Consider the following 27,386-nt stretch of genomic DNA (forward strand, 5'->3'; position numbering starts at 1 on the left):
CGAAACTATCTGATCCGTATCCGAAAACTATCCGATCCATATCCGAAAATTATCCGTATCCGTTTTCTTAGAATATGGTTTTAATTTTTACTATCCGTCAAATATTCGTATCCGAATCCGTATCCGGATAAAAAATATGGATCCGGATATGAATTGAGTACTATCCGAGCCGTATCCGATCCGTTTTCACCCCTAAGTGAGTAGCAAAGGGTAATTAGTCAACCACTCGCCCGCTGATTTGAAATTACGTAAATAACCCCTTCGAAGGTATGAACAGGAAGTAGCCCACATTCTTTTTTTTCTTTTTTTCTTTTCTTTTTTAAATTTTATAAAATATGCCCGTAGACTGCACGACCGATCGACCACATGGATCATGGGATTAATTTGAGTAGCCAAGGAAGATTGTTTATAGTCCCGGTTGTCTGAATATCAAATGGGAATGGGTAGAAGGAGCTCCACATTGGCACAATCCACAGCATTTCCTTTTGATAAAAATGCCCCTAGCCTGCACGACCTTGTCTGCTAATCGGACGCAATAATCTAACTTTTAAATAAATTTATTAACAGACTAATTTAGAGTGTTCGAATTTAATTTACTACCCCTTTTAAGGTTATTAAATAATTAGGATAATCGGGTGAGACTTTAACTTTACTAGCCTTGCTCTGCTGATGCTCCGAGGTCGTCGTTACCTTGATTTACTTATTTATTTTATCGGATCGTATTATTAGAGTAAATATATATAGGAAAAACATTAATGTGTTATCATGTTATATATGGTAAATGGGTTAGTTGGGCCGTGATTAAAGGTAATGTTCATGTTAGCACTATTCTAACTCAACCCAAACCCGTCTTGAGGGAGACAACCTTGACTGCCAAAGTGTCAACCTTTTGGCTGCCTGCTTTGCGCCCCTCTGCACTTGGTTTATGAACTGGCGTGGATGAGAACTAAAAATTTCCGAGTGCAGAGCTTATATAACTAATTGTATCCTTTGCTGAAGATTTAATCATAGTAAAATAGCAGACAAGTTACAAGTCGTAGAAAGAAAATAACTTACAATCAAAACTACTAATAATTACCACTACTCTTCTCGTTCCTTCTTGAAGGATTTAGACTCCACATTGCCGTCGTTTCCCCCGAGCTTCATGTACTTGTCCTTCCTCGTGAGCGCCGTGCGCTCGAACCCCAGAGCATTTGCGATCACCCCCTGCACGTGGTTGGCCACTTCGAACGCCGGCCTCCCGGCTTTGCACGTTTCCTCCGGCCGCAATGGCTCCAAGAAGGTGACGTCGTACCCTGGCCTCGGATTCATGTAGAAGAAGAAGGGGTCCATGAACTTCCACCCCCTCACGGTCGACGCGAAGAAGACGTCCTGCTTCGCGTTGATGGCGACCGGGACTATCCGGTCGCTGAGCTCGGCGAAGAGGGAGCTGAAGCGGAGCAGGAAGGGCTCGCGGCACGTGGTGCCCTCGGGGCAGACGACGAGGTCGCCCTTCTCGAGTAGGGCGGCGATGCGGGCGGCGTCGGCGGCGCGGTCGCGTTTCAGGGAGACGGAGGGGATGGGGGCGAGGAGGGTGGAGAGGCGGCTGACGCTGTAGGTGACGCAGGAGACCTGGCGGCCGAGGGCGATGGAGATGATGATGGGGTCGAGGGCGGTGCGGTGGTTGCAAACGAAGAGGGAGCCGGGGGACCCCGGGGAAGGGGGAGGAGGAGGGGAGCCGCGGATGGAGAGGCGGATTCCGGTGAGGGCGTAGGTGTAGCGGACTAAGGGGGCGGGGAAAAGGAGGTTAAAGAAGACGCGGAAGAGGGAAAGGTGGAAGCCGAAGGGAAGCCAGAAGAGGGTGAGGAGGGCAACGAGGGGGTCCGGGCGGCGGACGAGGCGACCATCGTGGAAGACGGTGTGAGACTCCAGCTTCTCCGGTGCGGCGCGGGATGCCTTCGGGTTCGGAGGAACCATGTAGGCTTCCTGTCAGAGTTAGTTAAGTCAGGTTGACAGTTATAGGTTGCAATATACCCTAAGAATTTTCTTAGTATCAAATTATCCCCCTAGAAAATAATAATAACGTACAATATTTGCACTATTTAAAATGTAACATATATACAACCTTCTATAAAGATGAAAATAGAATATGTAAAAAAAATAATCATTCATTTTGTGCTAAACTCAATAAACTGTTTGTCTAGAATAGTTATAAAGTGAAATGTTGAAGAAACTATATAATGACTAAAATGCATCCGTCTCAAATAATGTACATTTAAATAGTTTAGGCTACGAACTCGGGGTGTTAAAATCTGAGTACTGTAAAGAGAGAACACAAACTCAGCACTGAGAAAAACGTGAAGGGAAAAATGTTTTAAGAGTAAATTAAATTGGAAGATTGTACGATATCTAGGACTATTATTCATTTTCCACATTCGAGAAAAACGTGAAGTCAAAAGGCGGCTACATCGGTTGTAGTTAGCGAACAATACATTTTTGACTCGAGATTTTTGTTTGACGTCCAGTTCGCTCATGTTCCAGCCTAAATTCTGAGATAATAATTATTTAGTAGTCGAACTCAAGGATTTATTGCTTGACATGGATGGTATGGTTTAGCAGGCAAAAGATCTCACAGCTATTAAGCAAGCTATAAATGAGCCCATCTACCAAAACAAAGAAAGATCAACCTTATACGCTTTGCTATCGAGCTAATTAAACAAGCAACAGTTTGAATTTTATCCTAATTAGTTACAGTTGGTGGTTTTTTAAAACAATAATCTTCTTTTCTTTTCTTTTATCTAGATCTGTTAAATTAAATATAGGATATACTAAGTATTTTCGATATTCTTATTATCGTACTAAAAGAGTGGATTATCTTAGTTTCAGGTAGCAATCGCGATTGCGCCAAATATCTTGTACCTACCATCAGTAATGAATTAGGTAAAACTTATAGTAGCCAAACCAATCAAAAGTACCACCGTGGGGGTTAAGAAGAGACGAAACTAACCATACCTTGCAGATCGCCATGAAATCGTGATCTGATTCCCGATCTCCAAGCCCCAAATCTGGCCTCTCTTCCCCAAAAACTCTCTCCAATGCTTCCCTCTTCTTAACCCCAACGAGTACCCCTGGTCCGGCCACCCTCCCGGTAAGCCTACCCGTCCGCTTGTCCACCTCCAGCTCCGTCCCCACCACCTCCGCACCCAAATACTCCCCGACGAACTTCCCCACGATCACACTCGGGTTCGCCGTCACCACCACCCGCCTCCCCTCGCACAACTTGAACGCCCGCCACGTCTCTGCCCTCACGTCTGCGGCGTAGAACCGCGGGAGGACGGCGGCGGCGGCGAGCTCGAGGTCGCGGAGGCGCATCCCGGCGAGGGAGGCGAAGATGAGAAGCTCAATGGCAGCGGGCTCGGAGACGAGGCGGTAGAGTAGGAGGATGACGGGGGAGAGGAGGAGGAGGAGGAGGCCGCGGAGGAAGCCGCCGGCCTCGACGGCGAGGAGGAAGAAGTAGGGGAAGGAGGAGCGGGAGACTAGGAGGGTGCCGTCGAGGTCCGCCGCGACGGTACGAAGGAGGCGGCCGGCGGGATCGAAGGCACTGATCGGCGGGAAGGAGAGGGGTTTCGCAGCCATCTCTTCTCTTTTGAAATTCTACTAGGTCAGCGGCGGATATATATATATATATAGAGAGAGAGAGAGAGAGAGAGAGAGAGAGAGAGAGAGAGAGAGAGAGAGAGAGAGAGAGAGAGACGATGGGTGATCAGGGAACTACCGGCTGGTTGAAATTACGTAAATAACCTTACTAGGATGCTATTCTAATATGCCGGGATTGGTGGCGTGTTGGCGGGAAGGAATGGGAATGAGATCCGTATAAAACAGGGCGAATAAAAAGATTACTTGCGAGTCGCAATCTGAAAATTACCGGAGATACCCCTCTGCATGTAGATGATTGAAATTTTGATTTAATTTACTTGTGGACTAAGTTACGAAGTACGATTGCCCCCCTTCTAGGAAGTGGTAGTGAGGAGTGACGATGGGAAGATAGGCAGATGGACGACCCCATTGAATGAGCCTCTACAGGTCTCAGGAAGTTTGGTTTGGTTAGTTGAATAGCTCAATCGATGCACGTCTCTGCGGTCAACATCTGTTAGCAATTAGTTGATTGGAAGCATCAACCAACAACTGCACGTTTAATGCCTGTGCCTGCCTACTTTTACCTTCTCTCGTATATGCTATATATATATGTAATGTGGAAATGATATGTTCGATTAGAGAATATCTGTAGGGTAGCGTCATTAAAGATAATCTTAAAATATTACTGCCAATCGGATCCAGATTCGACCGAACAGCTAATCAGACAAATTTAGAGTTGGCAATGCATGTCCTACAGATCCTACCGATCCAATGGACCCTCCTGCTTGCAATTAAACAGCAAAGTCTACAACATGCAATAGGTAGGGTTAAGGCAAACAGAGGTATATATGATGGTCTCTAATTGGAAATGAGGTTTGTGTTTTTGAATTTGAAACCATCTATCACTAAGTGCAATTCTGTCAGCACCAAGTGAGTAAAAACATGACACAGAAGAGAGAGAAGAACGTACCAGGAACTGAGGGTTGATGCGCATCTGAGGAAGTCCTTGATAAAACGAAAGGTAGCTAGAAAACCCTTCGTATCAGTAAAATGGGAAGGACACAAACTTACTTCTCTAAAAGCATAACATCCTGCCTTGAGTTGCAGCTCAAGACTTTGATAACCAACGAAAAATCAAATACAAACTCAGGAGCTCCAAATCTTGGAAATGAAAAGCTCAGACAAAGAAATGAAGGTAGCATGAAAGTTACGAAGATCGAATCCTTTGCAGCAGTACAAAATCAAAAAGAGTGAACAAATAATTTAGGGTACATGTTTTAACATGTAAAGGGACTGTACTGAACGGAAGAGTTGATGTAAATAAAAATAACGCAAGAAATCAAATTATTACAGTAAGTTTTAGCAACAACAAGGATGGCTCTAACAGCTGCAAGGAAGATATGCCACCAGACTAGAAAAACATTTCAAAACAATATCTATCGAAAAAAATAACTCTTTTATAGCCACAGAAGACCTCTACTAAAACTGGAACCTCTGCTTCTAACTGAAATGTGATGAACTGCAAGCTGTTGAATCTTCCTGTATGTACCCTACTAAACGATATTTCTCTGCTTGGGGACATATTTTAGCTTGCAAATTTTTTCAGGCTTTGGTCTGATTTTGGGCTTAGAGACAGTGAATGCCATGTCAACTGGGCCCAGCCCACCCATCCGGTTCTCTGCACTGCCAAGGATGCTCCTTCCATAGCAATCCAAAGGCTCAAGTCGCGTTGTAGTGCCAACACCTTCACAAGTATCGAGGCAATCTGATGCATCAGTTTCAGGAGGTAATACTAGCTCCACATGATCGGCTGCAATAGCATCCTTCCATCCTGCATGCCAAGGAGAACTTTGTTATATGCACACTCAATATAGATGCGGTTAGAATGTTGTGATATGCACATTCAATATAGATATGGCTAGAATGTTGTGATATGCACATTCAATATAGATATGGCTATTTAGGCGAGTGGGGCACACCTTAAGTCAACTAACTTTTAAGGCTTTCACTTTCAATCAGAAAAAGAGTTATAGGGAACAACCCCTAACTCTGGACAATTGACACAAATTAATCTGACTTTGGTGTACTTAATGGTCTGACAATGGTTTCAGAAAATTAGCTCAAACTCCAAGAATGTAATAGTTTTGTGGTATTCACATAAACATCCCATGTAAAGAAACTTGCAGGTCATACATTTAGTTATTACCAACCATATAAAGACCCACACATGTTTATTGGAGATCTATAGACCAACAGGTCGTAAATTATGCAGACAGTAGGAACACAAGGAACCAAGGCATGTCATACCATACATTTATGATGAATGAAATAATTTAATGACATGCTTCAGAAGAGAGTAATTGATTAAGGAGGGTATCTTACTTTGAGAAAGAAATGCCTCTGCATATTTGCTTGAGAATAAAATAGGTCCATGTAGATCAGAAGTCATGTGTGCTGCTGTAGAATCTTTTACATAGCTTTCAAGGTTGTTCTCATGAGCTCCATATGAAGGAAAACAACCCACTAATATTGGGTTAGCAGTTTCAGAAGATAGGTTATCCTTCTCAATCTTGACATCATTTCCGTTTGCTTTAGCAGAATCCCCATTTTCATGCCAGCCTACTGGTCTCTGCACCTTGACTTCTGAGAGGTTGTTAACGTTCAAACTGGAATCAGATTGAGCAAGCTTCTTTTGATAATTACCACTCGTGCAAGAGTCGTTCTGGTGAAGTGCGCTATTGTCTCCCAGTGTCACATTGATAGAACCTATTAGGACTTCACAGGTTTCATTGAGAACTAACTGATTTCTATTTTCTACAACTAGATCGGAACAATCTGTTTCATTCTCAGGTTTTGTTTTCCTCGTCCAAATCTGATGAGTAAAGGTCTTAGGATCCTTGTAGTTTGCATACTTCATCGGAACAGAAGACCATGTAGCTATTATAGGACCAGAGTTGAAACCATTATGAACAGGTCTCGCCGATCTAAAGATTTGGCGTTGTGAAGCAATTGGTTGCCTAAATTCACTCGCCAATCGCATTTCATTATCCAAATTGTGATCAACATCTTCAGGTTCTAACTGCAGATTAAGATCCGAATCAACATCGTGGTCCACTGTCCAAGGAAGGTTCAGAGAGATTGGCACTTCCAGGGCATACATCTCGGACTCTGACAGAGGCCTTGGACTTGGCAATCCATCAGATCCAGAATGCCCTTCCACTGAACCAGGGGTTTGCAAATCCTTCAGTTTTTGTTCTTTCTGTTTAAGCTTCTTCATTCTTTTCTTTTCTATAAGCTCCACTTGCCTGCAAACAACTTACAGAAAATAAATTTCTGAAAATAAACAAACTGCAAAGCACAACTTTTAATCATAAGAATTAACTGCTGTTAAAGTCATTTAGGAAAAGCAGCAGATTCATTTTCATTCAACTGTTTCAGAAAATAAAAAATCAGATTGATAAACAATAACACCAAAAGACAAACTTGGGAACATTTAAAACCACTCATAGTTTTAAAAATTATAAAGGCCAGTTAATCAGCCACCAAAATAGTACGAACTAGCTGAAAATGACGTCAAATGTTCACAAAAGCTAAGGATCAGTTTAACAGCCCATGATGCTAAAAATTGAACCAGCTGAAACATAAAAACATTAGGTATGTTAAGCTGTAAAAGGCAGAAGGAAAATGTCCAGATAAATATGGATGGTAGCATTATTAATGGATCGGGTGAACAAAAATAGGCTTGGGTTCTGGATCTCCACGTTCAGTGTCGAAACCTTTTTCATGTAATTTGACTGACTTTGGCCAGTCTTCAGATTAAGCAGTACCTGAAACAGATAATTATCATTTATTTATTTCTGGCCAAGCTTTATCATTATCTTAATTCATTAAATCTCAATTCCCTATTTACAAGAGCCTCACTCCATTCACCAACAATTACTCATAGACTTCCTTTCTCCACCGTCATTCTGAACCCTCCAACCTTCTCCTATTTGAAATTTAAAATTTTCCAGCATCACCTCCTCAGCCTCTTGACCTCCATCCTTTCCTCTAACCATTATCCTTCCTTTCACTTACTTTCGCGTGTGAAGAAAGAGACGTTAACATTCGCAGAGACACATCTTTCGGTCAAAGAAAGTTAAGGTTAAGCTGAAGTATCTCACCCAATATGAGTCTGAATATGATGGTCGAAAAATTACCTTTTCTGAGCGGCTTCCTCTTCCTCGACAAGCAACTTTTGACATCGCAAAGCTTCAGCAGCCTTATCAGCAAGCCAGGCTTTGACCTATGCATTCAAAATTTTCCAGCTCAGAATACTTTTCCAGTAAGCAAGTGTACAAGACAACGGATATCCTGCATGCAACTTTACAATTTTTTAAACTAAAAATGATTATTCTACCAGCTTTTGTTCAAGAAGAAAACTAGTGCATGCAACTAGGTTTTTCATCTCCAAAGCAATCTTCCCAGCTTCTCCATCAAACAAAAACTTCTGTATTTGTATAGTTGGACCAGAAGACAAGAAGGTTTTCTCGCTTGCATCATCAAGTATGTTAAATAATTCCTGCGATGTAATGGGTAACCTCGAAGGTTTCACTTGGACAACTTCCTGTAGAAGAAAATAAGATTCAGAAAAGGATGTTGGCCCATTGGACATTGAGAAAAAAGAATAGTGAAGGAAAAAGACAATATCTTACCAAAAGAGCAGTTCCTGCCTTGACATACGTCTGTGGAAGAGAAGCGAACCCTGGCTTATATATCCATGATGATAATGCTCTTATAATTGAAGATCCACTAACTTCCTGATACATGTTCCTCGTAAGAATCTCCTTCTAAATAGGTGATTTATTAAAAAAAATTAGGAAAAACTAAGATTATCTGATCAGCCTGTGATATAAAAACAATCTGGCTACTAAAAGAGTAAATAAGTTGGGAGATGACTTGTCTCAGGTCCAAATAAAAAGTTAAATTAAGTACTTGAGAACCCAAGACTTTTAATGCTATATTCCTGTACAATGTAAATGTAGGTCCATCAAAAGACCAAATTAGCATGTTATTTTGTGATGCATTGACTGATTCTTTCCACTGAGACTCCTCCCAAATACAAAGGACTCAGTTTTGTAGACACTACTTTTCCTCTTTTAAGCTCTTTATGGTTAAGAACTAATTTTCACAATTATACATCCAATAAATACATTTTACATGTTTGCAGTACAATAATTTGGTAATATAGATTATCTAATCTGACAGAGAGAGAGAGAGGAGATATATGGGCAGTGACACTCTTTAACAGTAGATATATATACCATGAGATTTTAAAAAAAATAAAAATTCAAAAGGAAAAAAGGTATCATGATAATGTGTGCAATTCTATTTGGAAGGTAATAGCTGAATCTCCCACCACATGGCAACAACCATACCAAAGTCCACAATTATTTTGAGTCAATGAAAAAAATCAATCACATCGTCTGTAGGTCTACACCCAACATTTTGGGAACCTCTAATTACAGCTATTTTGCTCTAACCATGGTGTAAAACTTTTGCCAGAAGTTTCTGTCAAAACAAAGAATTGCATTACCTGACAGGAAAAATCTTTTGTTGGTTTTATCATAATAAAGTTGCAAAGTCACTCAGTTAACGCTAAAGACCTGTGTTCAAATCAACCAATCTACACCATTTTAAATCTTGTCTTCTCAAGGAGAAATTTTTGTTACTTTCCAAAAGAAGTAATGTACCAATAAGGCAATCACAAATACTCAAAGATAATTCATGAATATAGATTCATAGGCATATACATACAATAGGGAGTGACAAGTACATACATATAGATTTATATAATCATATATAAGATGACACTCTTTAGACATACGCTCAGACACAAAAGTAGGGCAGCTAATAACTACAAAAGTAGGAGGTAGACTAGCATCAGAAATGTTACTTAAAATTGGCTGCTTGTAGACATAGTAATGCATGGCAATAAAAATTTAGCCAAATGATCACCTCTATAGCCATATCTGCAAGTGACACAATCTCTTTTGCCTCATCCATAGAGAGCTGGTCAGCACAAAGAAAGACATTAACTGTTAGCATTTTAAATATATTCAGTAGACTTTATATTATTAGCAAAAAAAAACTGAATCCGGATTAGGCATGATCTAAGGGTCACTCCAGATAAATTATATTCATAAAATTAGACTAAACAAGCTGGCCATGAATAGGTCAATCATTCTCAATTTCCCAATTGGCTAGGTGTTCAAGTTAGTTTTCAGTTTCAACCAATTCAATTACCAGCCTCTGAAATCGTAATCATTTTTTAATCATAAATTACCTTGTCCCAGAAAGCGCCCACACACACTCTGTTCTTCGGAAAGTCCTATAAAATGTCAACTGAGAGCATCAGAAACCATATTTACAATATAAACAGGACTATTAGGGAAAAATATTATTCAAGTTGCAGAAGAGATAAGATCTCTTAAATTATCAATAAAATTAGCATAAAACAGCTGCCAATAAGTTATTCTTAAACATTAAATAACAAAATCTTGTGGAGTAACAATATCTCTTAAATGCATGTTCTTGTAGAAGTAACTAATAATAACTTGAATGATAAGACCAAGTTCATTCAACAAGAGATGCCAAAATACATTTCTACTCAGTTTTATCATTAAGAAAAGCTAAGATAAAGACCTTATCTATATACAATGATCGGCGATGTACTCGTATATGTCGTCTATAATTTATGGAAGAACAAAATTCCCGAGAACACTTGTCACATTTCTGCAATTGAACCTTCGATGGAGACAATAAGGGCCACCCTGGAAGATCTGCCAGAAGAAAAACAGCAGGTAATTTTGCATGCAAAGCCCAGCTTATCAGCGAGTTAAAACCTATCACTACAGCAAACCAAAATACCTGCTTTTGACACGACATACATTTTTCAGGCTCACCATTTGCCCTTGCAGCAGCCTGAGCGAAAGCAACAACAGCATCAGGTATTTTGAGAGCTTGCATTAGCTCAGCTGTGCTCTTTGTCCCCTTCGCTGAGATACTGCCATTTAAACTATGCACCGACTCTCTAGTCCCATTCTTCTCAGAGGTCAGATCATTGCAAAGCTCAAGAGAATGGTTATTTCCTTCTACGCAATTGTCCACCTTTGAATATTCAGAAACCCGGCTGCTTCCCTGCTGATCAAGTGCATGGAGCAATTGTATCCACTGGACAGAACTATCGCCAGATCTAGAAAGTGATAAAACTGGCTCTTTTCCTATTGCTTGTCTCATAAAATTGCCAACAGAACCTTGCTCTTCCTTTTCTAACATTTCACTTTTCTCAGGCTTCATTGCATCAGGGGCACTACAAGATCGGACCTTTGCAACCGACATCTAAAACTCTGAAGATTAATGTGTTATTTCCTGATTAAAGAATAATATGAAATAATACATACACCTTACTGCATGATAGTTGATGATAATACATGCTGAAAGGGGAAAAACTGTTAACAGGAGAAAACAAAAAAGTAAACTATATGCATATGATATATGAACTACAAGTATGACAATGTCAAATATTTTCAACTACTTAATGATATATCGCTATTAATCTCAGGTAAAGCTGAGTAAAGGAGTGAAAAAAATTAGCAGATTTAGTACGAAGGATGGAAATATTAAAAACAGGGATGACTCAGATCCCAAAGAACACCCAATTCCATAGCACATGGTGATTGGAAGTAAGTCATAGAGCAACCTGCTTCCTTCAAACTACACCTTTTCTTTTTGTAAGTCATCAAAATATAGGTACAAAGATGAGCATCCATAATTTGTTGAACGTCCTGCAACTTAGGCAGAAGAGTTTTAATGAACTGCAGATCAGCAAAATGATGGACATATAACAAAGTTTTAAGATACTGAACTCCAACAGGATCTGTACAAAGCACGACGATCAACGTGGGAAGAGAAGAATGTCAGATTTACGAGTAGGGCTAATAAATCTATATATTGAACATATAGATAGGAACAGTTGGATGTCCAATCAACCAGAAAAGAATAAAAGATACTAACAGCATCAGATCAATAAGAAACAAAAATTATAATCTACAGTGACATCTCATACATCAGATCCATGAGAACGGAGCTAATCTACTCCATTGATCAAGCGCGTATTCACAGAACAGATAAAAATTGATCGAGAAACCCAATCCGCGGCCTTCACAAGTATCAAACCAGAACTGGCAACTAACTATAACAATCAACATATAAATCATCAAAAGGATCCCTCTTCCCATTGCATGTGGGACTACAAGCTCAGCGCTAATCACCCAAATATGTCCATCTTCCCATCCTACATCAGCACGATCGCAAAAACTAGCCGGAAGTACGAATCAAGGGCGAGATCATGCTTACTCACCGGTCAAGGGGATCGAAGTAGGCGATGTTTGATCGAGAACGTCGGATCAAAGATCTGCGACTGGCGATCGGAAACGGTTGTCAGGATCGCCGATCCGAAGCAATGGTCCGAAGGAAGATCACGGATATATCGGGGAGCTAGAGGTGGCGGAAGAAACCCTAAGGAACGCAAGGATCAGGAGAAATCGCGAAGAAGACGAAGGGGCGAAGGTGAATTTATATTAAGGAAGTGGGAAAATAGAGTTTCTAGGCGGTCGTGGAGAAAAAATGGACAGGTCGACTCGTATTAATATTATTCTTGGGGAGAAAAATATATTAAGAATATTTGAGATTAAATATATCCTTTTGTCCGATATGAATTAAATTTTCATTTTATATTTATTTTTCAAATTTAGATGTTTGGGAAATTAATAAAAAAAACCACCTTCATTATATTTTATTATTATTATTATTTATACTTTACTTTGTCATAATTTATCTTCGACCCACCTTACTTTACCACCGGTACTTATCGTTCGATCCATTTATTATAGGTTTAATTCTTAAATGTTTGATTTGAGGTTACATCTTATTTTTTAAGTTTTAATTTTTTTTAAAAATAAATTTAATTAGATATTAAAAAATAAAAATTATTTAGTTCCTGAATCAATTTAGGAGTTCCTGAATTCCATTTAAATAATACTAAAAACATGCGAAACTAGATTTAACCTAATATCAACTAATAGAATAGAGACTATCTTGTTAATTTCTAAAATAAAAACTTAAAAACCTAAATTATTCTTTAAATTACAATGATAAATATCAATAAGATATGATGTGAATAATAATAAAAGTAAAATACATAAAATTTTATTCGTATTTGGACTTAATTTTAAGTTTAGGACTGACGAGGCTGGAGCTCAGCTTAATAAGACTATCAAACACAGTTTATATTTGAAAAGAGTTAAGCTTAATTAATAAAACTTGGGCTCAAAATTAATTTCAAAGCTAAGCTTAGCAGAGACCGACTCAATCAAGATAAATTCAATTTATAATTAGTAATATATGTACTGTAAATAATAATATTTTTGATTATATGTTTAGTGTAATTTAATTAAGTTTACATCATCGAAGATTTAATTCAAGTTTAATTTGAAAGATGATTAATCTGCTCAAAATAAACTCAAGCTCAATATTCTAGATTAGACTTGAAATCAACTTTTAACACAAGTTTGAACAGAGCTGCTCTTAATCTATAAATCCATTAATTCAAATATGAGAAACTAGGTAACAATAATAGAAGAGGTTGTTTCTATATTTTTATGTGAACGTTTAATATATATATATATATATATATATATATATATATATATTTCTTATATTTTCAAGTAAGATAGCATTTCGTGTGGCTTTATGAATTAATATGGAATAAATATCTGGCATTGGATCCTTTTTGGAATATGTATAGCAAGAAATGTTGTTATCCATTTATCAGTATATAATTAAATGCCGGGGTCGAATAACTCGAGTACTTTCGGGCTCGAATAAGTCCTACGAATTGTGAATAATGATAATAATACAAGTAGATGAGTATGTACGTACTTGTACTTTTGAGATAGTATCAATTGCATAAATTAGATAGTAGAAAGTCAAACCATTAGCACAAGAGTCAAAAGGCCTATATTAGAGTATTGGCTCGACCCTAAATTTAATAGGAAACTATAATTTATGGTTGAGTTTCAGATTCCCTGTACCTTGTTATAGTTTTATCTGTGTCAATTTAATCTTTGGTGATTATATTCAAACTTTATCATATAAGCCAAATTTAAGAATACAAATAAAATTAGATAAATTTTTTATTGTATCTAAATAATATCGATCGAATTTTAGATGATAAAAATATTAAATAAGATATAGAGGTCGAATGATAAAAAAATCTATATGATAAGATATAAACGATAATAAAAATAAAGTACACATGTTTTTGATAGAATTTTATTTATTTTATTAACTCGTATTCTTGTTAAAATATAAATATCATTAGCTTTTAAAGTAATTGATAAATTAATATGGTATTAGAGCATAGGGCTTAAATTTGAATCATGTCAAGCTAATATATCATTTAAAATATAATATAACAGCTTAAACTTTTAGAATAATTTATAAGCATATATAAGAAATTTTGTCAAAGAGTTAGTAAGGTTAAAATTGTAGTTTATAGAAGGAATATTGAATGAAACCTATCTTTCATACATTACAGTGGCTTCATATCTCTTTGTACAAGAAGTACATGAATTGAGTTATGCAAGAATGAATCCCTTTTAATTGGATTAACTTCTTACAACTACACTAATTAACAGAGTAGAATACTTGCTGTGTCAATGATTGACAAGAGATAATATGAATATGAGAGAATTTGATCTCAATGATTGTAGTAACAATATGTTAATAATGTTTCATTAGATTCTACAATTCTTTCTAATATTTGCGCTTCATATGCACACTAATCAAACTATTGTTGAAACAACAGGAAAAAAAACCAAGCCTTTTATCCTTTAGAAGTTTGATACAACAAACAATACTTTCCTCCATAAGCAATTTACATTTCCAGATCTCCTCTCCTAGTTCGAAAGGATCAAACACTTGACTCATGATCTAGAAAAGTCATCAAGAATTCCTGACATCATTCTTTTGATCTGTAAAAGAAGCATACAGAAATGAGAATTAATCGCCAAGCTCATCAAATCATGACGGAGTAGGAAAATATTTATTAAGAAGCTAGTGATTGTAAATTGAAAAGGACCATATCATTTACCTGCTTTGAAGATAGACCTAAGTCTTTAAGATCATCTACCTGAAGGACAAGAAGCCATCTTAATGTATCTATAATGAACAATAGAAATAAAACGAGAAGGCGATTCTGGCTTAATTTAGGATGCTTACTTCTTTGAAGGGCTCTGGCGTTTCTTCACGGAGCTGAAGTATGTAGGTAGCTCTCTTATCTCCTATTCCCTGCACATGGAACAGAAAAATGATAAGCAACAAAAGATATTTGGAGAAGCAAATAAAATTTGTGGTTTTAAGTTTTTAACTAACCTTTAATCCTTTAAGTTCCTCCCTGTAATTTAATAAAGAAATAATTAATGAGATTAAAAAAATAAATACCAGAATGACAAGAGGTCATAACTGAAATCAACTGAAAGCAATCAAGTTTATAATGCATATAATTTCATCTGGTTCAGGATTCTTTTCATGTATAATAATATTACCATCACTGTCAAACCCTTTAGCTTCTATTAATTAAGTTGTCCCGACAGAAAATTGATATAGAAGCAGTACAAAAATATGTCTCCATTTATAATGTCTTATGAGCTGAAATGGTAGAAGAGAATGCAGAAGGATCACTCTCTAAATACCTTTCTCCTGTTGTTCTTTTGGTCAATAGTTAAAAAGCGAACTGGGAATCTACGATTAGTTAGGGAGCCATCATAGATAAAGTTATGCACCATTAATTACTCCTAGGTGAAGGTCAACTTTACCGATTACATTATCCAAATTCAAGTTTCAACAAATCCCTAACCTAGAATTCAAAGATGGCAACTACACAATACTACTAAATGCATGAGATATTGTGATGGGTCTAAGAAACGGACTTGATTTAAATGTATGAAATTTTTTATATTTTAAATAGCATATGGGTTAAGATTCAAACTCAAGACGTCTAGGGGACGAGTTACCTACTCCTAACGGTCAAAGCGAGCCGGATACTATGTTAACTTGCCAATTGTCCTAAAAATTTTAACTGTTAGAAAATGGAGGTTTTAATATTCTATGTTTAGCATGAACTACCTCTACTAGATTGTAGTACATCTAAAACGTCCATTGACAAAGTGAATGCATACCATTCCAGGTTTTGTTGCGTGTCCTTTAAAGTTTAAGCAACATCTAATAAGCATATTTGATTTCTAGACCTTCATTTTAAGCTTCTTCAATAAGGTGAAGGATACTATTACTTACTTGTTAGCACTATTCAGAAAAGCCAAGCAATCTTGTACCAAAGATCTCTGTGGAGCATAAAACTACAATTGATCAGCTTATCTAGAACTGCACAACCGAATGGTCAGATAAAGAAAAAGACAATTCAGAGAGGTAACCTTCAGCCCTGTGCTACGGGTTATGAGTAAATCTTGTGGAGTATCGGCACACTGGAACTTTGACTTGCTATCTAGTCTCTGATTGAAAGGTACAATGGGAGTTTTTGGGTCCATCAAATCTGAATTTTGTTTAACACACGAAGCATCTGCTTTTGGTGTTCCAATATTAATTTGTTGAGTGCTCAGAAGCTTCAATGCATTTGATATCTCTTTTAATTTGTCACTTAATTTTGGGGAAGATTCCTGAGCACTGACAGGAGTATTCTCTCTTAAGGAGTCATCTGTAACATGAAAAGAAAATAGAAGTTATAGGAAATTTTCTAGCTGCACATGTAAAAGAAAATATATGTCCATTTATCTTGTACCATATGCACCATCAACTAGCTTTGCACCTAGATCAGCAGCTTGAAGATCATCCTGCTCCTCTTTAGTACATATATCCTTCAAAGGAAAAGGAAAAAATAATACAAATATGCACATCAATATATGGAATGACACACATATATATAACTTATAACCATATATTGTATAACAGCTAACTAACCAATTCTGGCGTAATGGGCAGTACCACATGATCAGTATTATCAGCTTCAGGGCCTCCCTGCACACTCTTTTAGGAAAAGTAATAGATGGTAAATTTTTAATATACATGAGACTTAATTTTCTTTAATAACACAGGTATAAAATAGGAAAGACATTAGATACCTACCTCATCTGTTAGGGGAACTTCAATTTCTTTATTATCCATCAAGTTATTGTCCTATAGAAAATAATGGTAAGGTCAGTTTGTTCCTATAGAAACTGAAACTCAGAGAAAAGAATCACAGGGAATTTTTGTGAACAGGACTCATATTCAAATAAGGCAAGAAATCTATAAAGCCAAACCGACGTTTAACTGAAACAAACATATATGTAAATTGAAAGCTGAAGTAGTTTAATACCTTCAAGGAGATGGTGCTAGAACTAAACAACTTCCTGTAATATAGCAGCATCAATAAGTACTTAGATCAATATATGTTAAAAGTAAAAACTACAGATCTCACAAATGACAAAACATACTTTCCACTGATATTAGATGAAGTATCATTTGGTTTCTTCTTAATTGAGTTCATCAACGAGGCTCTGGGTGTAGTTGTAGTAGAAGTCCCAGATGGTTGAGGCCTATAGGTGAAAAGGTTAAAATGCATGAAAAAACGGAAAGGTTAGAACACATGAAAAAAGAAACTACAGTTGGTCATTCTGAAGGGTTAAATTCTAGCATGTCTAGATTAAAATTAAACAACCTTCTCTTTGGCAGAAATGGAGTTTCATTTCCCTTCTTAACACTGGTCGCAAATTGTGATTGTTCACCTTTCTGTAATGATGCATTTGGTGCACCTATTGCTCCTTTAAAAGGAGAACATGATGAGATAAACCTAGGAACACTCTTGTTAATCTTGGTCGAGCATAGTTGACATGACCGAGAAGCCAATCTAACAGCATAGAGAGTATCTTGACACAGAGTAGGGTTCTACATCAAGTAATCAACTTTTGGTTAGTTATAAATTAATGCAGAATATAAAATATGTGATATATATATATATAAAGAGTCTTACCAGACAAGTTATCAATACAGCCCTACTTGTTTTGCATATGAAATCTTGCAACAAACGGGTCAATTTGCTTTCTCGATACGGCACATATGCCTCACTGCTATTGAGTGCATAGACTACATTTATCAAGGCATAAAGTGACTTATTTACTTTAGAACCTTCAACTAGATGTGGTCTGTCATTGTTCTTTGGCTTGCAATCTTCATAACCTGATAAGGAAATGCATCAGATAACCTAATAAGAAGATGAATCAAGCTACACGGAGAGCAAACAAACTCAAAATGCATAGTAGTAGAGTAGCAGTACCTGCCAAGTCCATAAAAATCATCTTTCCAATAAGAGAATTGTTGGATTCCTCGTCAACACGAGAAACATATATAATCAAACCCCTATGGCCCCTAGTTCCAACTTCATTTGGAACCTTTTGTGAAGGCTTCCGTTGGTTAGGTTCAGGAAAATAAAAGCTCTTGAACTCAGATATAGAGTCTACAGTGACCTGAAAACATGTGTCAGCAAATATTTGACTCACAAATCACAACTACTCGGCATATCAACTACTTAAGCAATTAAAACAATTTCACTGTCACCTGAGACAGGCCCTTAAGCTGAATTTTTCGTCCTGCATCCTCAAGAACAAGCACCTCTCGTTTACTAGGTTGCAAGATATCATAGATGTGATCTTGGCAAATTTCAAAGCATGATACAGACACGGATCCATTGATCTCCTTCGCCAACTCTATGATCTCTGAGATTGCTATAGGAGCTAAGCCAGGGGTTTCTTCAGAGCCCTAAACTTTGTGAAATTAATCAGAGACCGTGAAAGAGATATTATCAGGAAGACAACATGAATAATCTCAAATACTTAAATTTTAAGAGGGAATCAAATGCTCCACCTGAACAATTCGCGTTTTCCCACTCCCCCGTGCACCATAAGCAATAACACATGCATTAGATCCTTGAAACAACCCCTGAATCAAAGGTCTAACTTCTTTCGAGAAAATCTCACTAGCACCCTCATCTTGCTCATAGCACCAATCTAGCTTGTAAGAATCCTTGCGACTGCTCCAAGAGCATTAAAATAAAAATCAATCATAATATCAAGCCTTTATTAAAATTTAACATGGTATTCCTCAATTGTAAACTCAGAAATGCATCAAATCAATTTGAACCCTAGAAATTATGACTTAATTGGGTCAAAAGGAAATCAGATTGACTTGAAGAATGACGAACCCGTTAGATTGATCTCCAAAGGCGACCGAAGCGTGACCGCCTTCAGATCTGGTGATGGAGACTTGACAGCAATTGGAAGATTCTTTATTCGAATGATCTGCCATCTCCAAATCGTAGAAAGGCCGGATCTTTCCAACTACACGAACTCCTCGATTGGACTGAGAACGAGATCTCGAACCAGACGTTGAAGAATCCATAGTTGTACCACTTATGATCCAGATGGGAAATTGGAGAAATTCGAAGAATAGGTGGTGAAGAGAGGGGAAGACGAGGTGAGAAAGTAGCCGTTAAGTGGGGGCTTAGGATTTAAGCGGGATAAGTTCTGGTGTCCTCCGAACCGGTTAATCTATGTAAAATGGAGCACTGTGAGGATCTGTACGATAGTACTATGCTTTTAGCGAATTGGTGGCCTTTAAGTAGATCCGGAGGCACATTACATCTTATCCTGCGTTCAAATTTTAGCTCCGCTCCGCCCTTCTACGTCTTGACAGCTGTCAAGTTTCTATTGCTTAGGCTAGAGTGCGCCGGCGGCAATGGTTCCACCGTCCGCGTGCGGACGAATGCGAATCTCTAGGCACTGCGAACGGTCGAAAAATCCCTCAGCCCAATTGGACTGTTGACATTTTACACCGCAGCTTTTCCAACATTGATGGAAGTTTTATTGATAATATTTTAGCATGGAATCTACTTGATTTTACTTTCTCCAACTGTGGAGATGCACTATAAATTAAGAGATATATATAGTTGGGATCAAGGGATGCAAACTTATTATTCGATTGGGTACCATTTTTAGGCTTGTAAAATGACATAGTCGAGATAATTTGTAGCAATCTATCTATATACCTGGATTGCAAGCTGAATTGCTCCAATATAAGTAGCCGCATTCACATTTACCATAATAAAAGCTTGTTCCCAATGCAAGACCATTTAAATAACAGGAGAGAATGTCCATAACTATCCAGCACTCTAAAAAATTGGTTCAATAAACCAATAGAAGCAGCTCCCTCACTACAATGTGCCTTGTGAAAAACTGAGTCCTGAAAGCTAATTTCTGACTGAGCTTATGGTTTTACATGCTCTCTAAGTAGAAAATTGTTCCTTGGAATTATTATTTAATTGCAGATAAATAGAAAAGCCGAATGGAAGGTCCACTTGCATACTTGGCACACTTATGGATGTTAATACACCGATGGTTACTGACAATAGGACAAAGATCGTCGTTTGATGTTGATATTTCCTTATTCATCTGTTACACACCCTCTTGAAGCAGGCTGCACATTCTTGATGTACTGTAACCAAAAGATAAGTGTTCAGAAAAAGGAAGACATACAGAAATGATTAGTTCATAAAAAAGCAGCATACCTTATACAGCACTCCTTGTTTGGCCTTATAAGCTGGCGGACTCCATTTCTTCCTCCTCTCTTCCAGCTCCTGCTCGGTCAATTCGACGTCCATTCTTTTCTTTAGGATGTCAATGGTTATTATATCACCATTTTGGATAAGACCAATTGGGCCACCTTCCTGGAAAGATGATCATTATAAGAACCCATTCCACTATTATGGAAAATAAGTATGAACAACTCAAGTAGAAACTCTTGTTTTCTTTGATATCTTGGCTGACATATCAATAGCATGGTTTTTCAAGTGAAAACAAATTGATATCTGAAAGGGAGGAAATGAATGTGTTGCAAAATTAATCCTACTACGACAACCAAATCTGCTAACACCAGATTTCAGCTAAAAAGCTAGCATGTTCAATACAAGGTCGATAATAAACAGTTAGGAGGATGGGAGTACCTGTGCTTCAGGGCATATATGGCCTACAACATATCCATGTGAACCTCCTGAGAATCTACCATCAGTCAGCAGGGCACATTCCTATACATGGTGTTTCAAGTAATTAAAAAGATTGAAAAGTAAAGGAGGCAGACTCTGATGAAAAAAAGGATTCAAGCAAAATAATTTTAGGGGAAAACTATTAAAAAAGAATCAGTATAAGGTTGTGCGAACCAACAAAATGACAGATATAAGAGCATCTAAATACATGTATAAATAGCACAGCCAACAAAAATGTCGTTTACAAAGGTACCTTCCCAAGACCAGCACCCATTATCGCGCTGGTAGGTGTCAGCATTTCAGGCATGCCTGGTCCACCCTTTGGTCCCTCTCCTCGAATAACGACCACCTTGCCCTGGGATAAATGTGGTTTAACTCATCAGAAATTGTGTGTTAGTTCCCTCCAATAGCACATGAAGATGATATATGTATTATGAAATATATGCATATATTAAAGAAAGGGGGGTCTGAGAGTCTTAGATGATGCATTATGAAATATGCACCAGGATATCAGCGATGGCTTTCAGATAATTCCTCAGTCAAGTAGCAACAAAACAGAACTAGTGCTACATAACAACTAGATTTATCAGATGCAGATATGTTTAAGTTCCAAAGTACAGTAATAATGCTTGGATTCCTAATTCAAGACATTAAGTAAATTATTAGAGATTGAGTTGATGTTCTAAATCTGGTGCCAGTTAGTTGAAATTTTCATAAAGAAATCTAAGCAGTAAACAAATGCCATTGCACCTTAAAATTCATAGGATTTTCTGAAATTGCCGCAATCATCAATTCCTCACCATCAAAAACAAGTGCTGGACCTGTCAAGTGGTATTATTACCAAAATTAATTAAGAAAGATTTAGAATACATGAAATGAATCAAAAGAGAAGGCAAGTACCAGAGAAAAATAATCCTTCTTTGCCAGTTATTTTTGCGACAGAACCCTCTGGAGCAAGATTTCCATAAAGTATCTGAATATGTCCTGTTGATTTAATAGGGTTCTCCAATGGGCGTATTACTTGCTGTAGAAGTATGAGAAAAGCATAATATCTCAGACTGATTGTCTAGCAGGTAAAAGCAAAAAATCTCTAAACTGAGCTTCCAATTCCACCTGTCCTTCAGCTAAAGGGGGAAAAAGTTTTGCATTTTCTTCCAGAGTTTTCCCTGTGACTGAAATATGGAAGCGTGTTACTACAAAAGGACACTCTCACTCATCGAGATATAATACAGCACATACCAGTCATACAATTCCCATCCAAAAAGCCTTCCTCCAAGAGGTACCGAATAACTGCGGGCGTTCCTCCAATCTGTGTGCATTAACATTAGACAGATAACATAGAACATTCAGCAAGTACCATAAAAATAGCAATGGTATGACAGCCTAAAATAAAGAATTCTATCTGAGGTCATTTGAGATGTACCTTGTGTAAATCCTCCATAACATACTTGCCACTAGGCTTGAGATCCGCAAGGAAAGGGACCTTATCACTAACCTTCTGAAAATCATCAAGAGTCAAGTGCAAGCCTACAGACCTACAAAAATGAAATATCAAAAAGCACGCAGATCACCGGGTCTAGGACAGATGACTAGCAGACTACCCACCTAGCTATAGCAATCAAATGCATAACAGCATTAGTAGAACCACCTAGGGCCATAACAATAACCATCGCGTTCCGTAATGATTTATCAGTGATGATGTCTCGAGGCTTCAGATCCATCTTTAACAATTCCAGAAGATACTTTCCAGCTAGACGGCATTCATCTAACTTTAGTGGGTCTTCAGCTGGTGTTGAAGAGCTTTCACGATACATAAAATATGTACAAAAACGAGACCAGGGGACAGTGAGACCAACAAGGACCATTATAAACCAGCCAACAAGAAGATTGAAGTAAAATTAATGAAGATCTCTTAACATGTGAATCCCAGGGGTCAAGACCCGTACCTGTAAGGAAGTGTCATGCCCATTGTCTCAATAGCAGATGCCATGGTGTTTGCTGTATACATGCCACCACAAGCTCCTGCTCCAGGGCATGAATTGCGCACAACATTCAGCCTTTGGTCATCACTGATTGATCCGCTAACATATTCCCCATAGCACTAGACTCAGTAACAATAGAAATTCAAAGGGCGGTCAGCATATAGGTTTCATATGCAAGATGCCAAGGGTACGAACAATTCAGCAAATACTAAGCCTCTGTGAAGATAGTGAGGCAACAAGTTCTAGCGTGTGTATATATATATACCTGAAATGCAGATATTATATCATATGAATTGCCCTGGAAGTGGCCAGGCTGTATGAAAAATGAAATATATTAGTAAACCATCTCCATTCTCCACAAAAGAAGACCATTTGAAGAACTAAATTAAGAATCTACACCATCATGCAACAAGTGCTACAACAAAATTATATATATTTAGAAAACCTTTTATCATCAGTAATCTACAACATGAGAATTTAATGTTATATTCAAAAGGAAGCATGATGGTGCCGATTAAAATTATCAGTCATAGTTGGCAACAATGTCTAAGAGAAAAGGATAGCTATGCTAACTTCTTTCATTTTCTATAAATCCTATATCACTTCAAACTTCATTTCCTTCGCCCAACTAGCTAAAAGCAGGGTATAAAAAAGGTTCAAAATATCAGGATCGGAATTGGCTGCCCAAAAAATAATACATATCGGCTGTCAGTCTCGAAATATTTTTTAATTATATAAATCATTAAAAAAATACAAAAAATCTAAATTCTTTTAAAAAATGACAGCAAAATATAAATTATAAATTGCTAATAAAAAAAACTCACTCTCACTCTCATTTCCTTCGCCCAACTAGCTAAAAACTAGGAAATAAAAATAAGGTTCAAAATATCGAGATTAGGATTAGCCGCTCAAATATGATACATATTTGGTCGTATCAGCCGCCAGTATTGGATTTCGATATCAAACTATGTTTTAATTCTATAAAGTTATATTAAAAAATTAAAATAAAATCCTAATTCTTCTAAAAAATGACACAAAAATAAAAAATATGAATTGTTATTTCAGAAAAAAAAAACTCACTCTTTCTCTCTCTCTATGTTGCTGCAGCAATTGAAGGGTTGCTACAGCAGATGAGAACAGAGAGAGAGAGAATGCGTAAGAGAGGGATAGAATGATGAGGAAGAGGGAGAGAAAGAGGGAGCACATTGGAAAGAGAGAGAGAGAGAGAGAGAGAGAGAGAGATCACTGGATAGAAGATGGTCATATGAGAGAGAGATGAAAGACGAGTGGTCATTCAGCTGATCCACGCCTGATTTTGCCCAATTTCTGCCAATCCAATCGATCCCCGACCAAAACCAGTCTTTTGATTGGGATTGGTGTTGCATCAGGATCAGTCAAAACTGGAATCCTTGGAGAGAGAGAGAGATGACTTCTTAAAAGGTCACAGCAAATGCATCCAAGAAATTCATACAGTAATATAGCTTGCAAATATAGTGGCAATGGAGTCAAGGAATAAATGAAGTTTGGCAAATGGAAGTTACAGAGTACGATAAAGTTGGTACACCACAAAAAAGGATTTATGACCAGAACATGTCATACCGAAGCAGGAGAGAATATAAGTGATGGTTCAATGAACTGACACTTTTGCCTTCAGAAGAGCTTGCCAAAATAATGGAAACATTTAAAAGAATAATTTTATTAAGGATTAAATATTACAGCACAAATGGCATTCTAGTGCACGGGCTCCTACATCTCTAGAAGGCTATTTAGATAAAAGGGCTAACTTAACAGTATGAAAACAAAAATCAAATCTGCTGGAATTTCTGCAAGTATAAGAGAAAACTAATTACAACAGAACGCAAGAAGAATGCATTACCTTAATAGTCCCACCATAGATCATGAGACTTGGTCTGTTAAGTCTTCCCATTGCCATAATTGTACCTGGCATCTATATGTATGGTGTCATTAGCTTTAGAATAGAATGATCGTCTAGGAAATGAGGTATCAGTGCCCAAACTATAGACTATAATGCAAGATAACTCCTTTCCCGATTACAGTAGGAGCAGAAATTCAAAACAAGAAAGTACTCCAAACACACCGAAGATAAGGATAAAAATCAGAACTTTATTATATATAAAAAATCAGCATAAATTCCGACGGTAGGTAGAGAAAGCTCACGTTTTTATCACATCCGGGGATCGATATATTAGCATCGTACCACTGCGCGGACATTACGGTCTCAATACTATCAGCAATCAAATCCCTCGACTGAAGGCTATAGCACATTCCTCTCGTACCCATCGAGATGGCATCGCTGACCCCAATAGTATTGAACCGGAAACCAACCATGCCGGCATCGCGGACGCCCTCCCTCACGGCCTCGGCAAGGCTGAGGAGGTGCATGTTGCACGTGTTTCCTTCGTACCACACCGACGATATCCCGACCTGGGGCTTCCCCATGTCCTCATCGGAGAGCCCGACGCCGTAGAGGATGGCCTGGGAGCCACCTTGGGATTTGGGCTCCGTTATGCGGGAGCTGTAGAGGTTGAGCTTGCGAGGTGTCGGGGGGACCGTCGGGGTCGCCGGCGCCGGAGGAGGGGGTGTCTCGACGAGCTGGTTACTGTCCGCGGAGGCAGCGGCGCGGAGGGGGAAATGACTGCGGCGGGTGGTTAGGGTTTTGAAGGTGGTGGGAGGAAAGGCGTTGTGGTACGGGGTGGATAGAGCTAGGGTTTGCATGGCGGCGACGGCGGAGGAGAAGGTGGTGGAGCAGGGATAAGTAGGGTTTTGCTACTAGGGTTTTGGAAGTTGCGAGAATTTGGGTGGGGGAGCAGTGGAAAAGGCGTTGATACTGGGAAGGTCGGCTCACGTGAATATTCATTCGGGTGGAGACAAAATCTTCTCTCGTTGCTTTGCGACAAAAAAATAAAGGCGAGTCAGTTTTTTACCATTCTAATTCTGTACAACAAATAACTTAGCTAACTAAGTGAGTTTTAAGTAGAGTTTAATCCATATGAGTACAATCTTAGGTTTGCATGTATACTTTTATCAGTCAATAACTCGCAAAGGGTCTTGACTATTGATCAGTGTGTGAACTTCTTTTCTCTTTTCAAAATTTATTTTATTGGATACCTACTCATGTTTCTCCTTTTTTATTATCGTTTATATCCTATGACAGGTATATTTATCATTGTATACCTACAGCTAGCTTTTGGGTTATTTGCACCGAAACTTACTTGATTTTCGATTTGGCACTCAAGTATCATTTCTCAAGATCTTTTTTTTTTACTTTTCTTCTAATTTTGTCCTTTTTATTATTTAGTATCTCCTTAAATATTGACGAAACACTATAAAAAAGATGGAGAGAAATGACATGTAGTTATTATTATTATTTTTCTTCCTCTTCTTTTCTCTTCTCTTTCATCATCATCTTCAGGTGCTCATTTTTTTTATTTTTTAATATTTTTTGATATAAGTCTCTAATCGTTTTCTAATCTATAATCTTCTTCTTATACAAGTCTCTAATCTTTTTTTACTTCGTTATTAAAGTTGTTAAACGATAACGAAATAGGTATGAAAAAAAATAAAAGTTGTTAAAAGACAATAAAATATAATTCTCATCACTATCTCTCATTAATCTCTTATTTTATTAATAAAAAGTGACTATAGAGATTTGTATATAAAAAATAATAATAATTAATAAAGACTTGTATAGAAAGCGTACAAAAAAAACTTATTACATTTACGAAAGTTATTAATATATATTTGTTTCTTATTTTTCGTTGTTGCTTCTTCTTCTTGATCTACTTCACTACTGAAATTGTTAAAATACAATAAAATATGTGTAGAAAAAAAATTAAAGTTGTTAAAAGATAATGAAATATAAATTCTCACGACTATCTCTAATTAATATATTACTTTATTAATTAAAGAGCGATTATAGAGATTTGTATAGAAAAAAATGATTAATAGAGAATTGTATAAAAAAAACAACAAAAAATATTATTATATTTATGAAAGTTATTATATATTTATAAAAATTATTAATATGTTTCTTCTTATTATTATTTTTTGCGGTTGCATCTTCTTCTTAATCTAATTTACTACTGAAGTTATTAAAAGACGATAAGATATGTGTAGAAGAAAAAAAATAAAAATTATTAAAATATGACGAAATATAGATCTTCACCACTATCTCTAATTAATCTCTTACTTTATTAATTAAAGAGCAATTAAAATTTAAGGGATTAGACACTAAACAATTGCAACAGGAGTATGAACCGATTCAAATGAATAGTAAATGGATATAGGTGCCACAAAAATTAAGTTTAAACAAAAGATGTGACTTCATATTGGGAGCTCAAATGGTGAAATATTATGCCTTATTAATCAAAAATACTCACAGTACACTAACATATATTTGTAGACAAATTGAGAAAGGAGAATGATTGAGCTGGAGCTTCTTGAAGGCGACACTGACCCAATCCAACGCACCGAGGTGATCGAGAACATGCACAAAGGGTCCCTCACGGTCGCGGCAGCACTCGGTGTCCTCACTGAGCTCGGCCAAGACGACGCCAAGGGCACAACGGCGCCGCAGC

The 27,386-nt window shown here is 37.4% G+C and overlaps 4 protein-coding genes across 7 annotated transcripts; all 4 read right to left on the reverse strand.

Annotated features, from left to right (window-relative positions):
* Window positions 1-969: 969 nt before the first annotated feature.
* Window positions 970-3,675, reverse strand: LOC140779297 (glycerol-3-phosphate 2-O-acyltransferase 4-like). The gene is made up of 2 exons (XM_073124314.1): window positions 2,992-3,675; window positions 970-1,965 (listed from the first exon to the last, which is right to left on the reverse strand). Exons 1-2 carry the CDS (start codon window positions 3,613-3,615, stop codon window positions 1,081-1,083), a joined length of 1,509 nt encoding a protein of 502 aa, XP_072980415.1. The 5' UTR covers window positions 3,616-3,675; the 3' UTR covers window positions 970-1,080.
* A 1,239-nt stretch (window positions 3,676-4,914) lies between these two features.
* On the reverse strand, window positions 4,915-12,267 carry LOC140778086 (uncharacterized). Of its 4 annotated transcripts, none has more exons than XM_073122622.1 (10): window positions 12,017-12,267; window positions 10,545-10,995; window positions 10,300-10,436; window positions 9,941-9,985; window positions 9,613-9,666; window positions 8,310-8,444; window positions 8,015-8,221; window positions 7,815-7,900; window positions 5,998-6,920; window positions 4,915-5,446 (listed from the first exon to the last, which is right to left on the reverse strand). In XM_073122622.1, exons 2-10 carry the CDS (start codon window positions 10,993-10,995, stop codon window positions 5,169-5,171), a joined length of 2,316 nt encoding a protein of 771 aa, XP_072978723.1. In that variant the 5' UTR covers window positions 12,017-12,267; the 3' UTR covers window positions 4,915-5,168. The 4 variants fall into 4 exon arrangements, with proteins under 4 accessions (XP_072978723.1, XP_072978724.1, XP_072978722.1 ...); XM_073122623.1 differs by having other exon boundaries at window positions 8,310-8,414; window positions 10,545-11,003; XM_073122621.1 differs by having other exon boundaries at window positions 10,545-11,003.
* A 2,145-nt stretch (window positions 12,268-14,412) lies between these two features.
* Window positions 14,413-19,248, reverse strand: LOC140778768 (kinesin-like protein KIN-10B). Its single transcript, XM_073123629.1, has 17 exons — window positions 18,971-19,248; window positions 18,634-18,799; window positions 18,328-18,528; window positions 18,047-18,236; window positions 17,744-17,949; window positions 17,432-17,658; window positions 17,208-17,309; window positions 17,090-17,123; window positions 16,858-16,908; window positions 16,693-16,758; window positions 16,514-16,589; window positions 16,149-16,429; window positions 16,012-16,058; window positions 15,091-15,112; window positions 14,938-15,006; window positions 14,810-14,848; window positions 14,413-14,690 (listed from the first exon to the last, which is right to left on the reverse strand). Exons 1-17 carry the CDS (start codon window positions 19,165-19,167, stop codon window positions 14,643-14,645), a joined length of 2,022 nt encoding a protein of 673 aa, XP_072979730.1. The 5' UTR covers window positions 19,168-19,248; the 3' UTR covers window positions 14,413-14,642.
* Window positions 19,249-19,859: 611 nt separating this feature from the next.
* On the reverse strand, window positions 19,860-25,664 carry LOC140779386 (dihydroxy-acid dehydratase, chloroplastic). Its single transcript, XM_073124419.1, has 14 exons — window positions 24,967-25,664; window positions 24,665-24,736; window positions 23,054-23,101; window positions 22,753-22,907; window positions 22,412-22,606; window positions 22,230-22,341; window positions 22,046-22,115; window positions 21,920-21,978; window positions 21,707-21,830; window positions 21,557-21,627; window positions 21,060-21,161; window positions 20,768-20,848; window positions 20,333-20,491; window positions 19,860-20,259 (listed from the first exon to the last, which is right to left on the reverse strand). The coding sequence occupies exons 1-14, from the start codon at window positions 25,522-25,524 to the stop codon at window positions 20,209-20,211; spliced, it is 1,857 nt and encodes a 618-aa protein (XP_072980520.1). The 5' UTR covers window positions 25,525-25,664; the 3' UTR covers window positions 19,860-20,208.
* Window positions 25,665-27,386: the final 1,722 nt, after the last annotated feature.

Source organism: Typha angustifolia, chromosome 15 (genome assembly GCF_048772165.1).
Source record: "Typha angustifolia cultivar Huaian chromosome 15, ASM4877216v1, whole genome shotgun sequence".
Classification (NCBI taxonomy): domain Eukaryota; kingdom Viridiplantae; phylum Streptophyta; class Magnoliopsida; order Poales; family Typhaceae; genus Typha; species Typha angustifolia.

Bases quoted from the DNA above. Each gene is read 5' to 3' on its own strand.
- LOC140779297 (XM_073124314.1), bottom strand. From the start codon at position 3,615: ATGGCTGCGAAACCCCTCTCCTTCCCGCCGATCAGTGCCTTCGATCCC. The intron at 1,966-2,991 runs GTATGGTTAGTT...TAACTCTGACAG, and splicing joins ATTTCATGGCGATCTGCAAG to GAAGCCTACATGGTTCCTCC.
- LOC140778086 (XM_073122622.1), bottom strand. From the start codon at position 10,995: ATGTCGGTTGCAAAGGTCCGATCTTGTAGTGCCCCTGATGCAATGAAG. The intron at 9,986-10,299 runs GTCTTTATCTTA...GACATTTTATAG, and splicing joins GATCATTGTATATAGATAAG to GACTTTCCGAAGAACAGAGT. The intron at 6,921-7,814 runs GTAATTTTTCGA...AGTTGTTTGCAG, and splicing joins GAGGAAGCCGCTCAGAAAAG to GCAAGTGGAGCTTATAGAAA.
- LOC140778768 (XM_073123629.1), bottom strand. From the start codon at position 19,167: ATGGATTCTTCAACGTCTGGTTCGAGATCTCGTTCTCAGTCCAATCGA. The intron at 17,310-17,431 runs GTTGTTTAATTT...TTTCACCTATAG, and splicing joins CCATTTCTGCCAAAGAGAAG to GCCTCAACCATCTGGGACTT. The intron at 15,113-16,011 runs GTAAGTAATAGT...ATTAAATTACAG, and splicing joins TTTCTGAATAGTGCTAACAA to GGAGGAACTTAAAGGATTAA.
- LOC140779386 (XM_073124419.1), bottom strand. From the start codon at position 25,524: ATGCAAACCCTAGCTCTATCCACCCCGTACCACAACGCCTTTCCTCCC. The intron at 21,979-22,045 runs GTATGTGCTGTA...TCCATATTTCAG, and splicing joins GGATGGGAATTGTATGACTG to TCACAGGGAAAACTCTGGAA. The intron at 20,492-20,767 runs GTACTCCCATCC...TCATCTTTCCAG, and splicing joins ATATATGCCCTGAAGCACAG to GAAGGTGGCCCAATTGGTCT.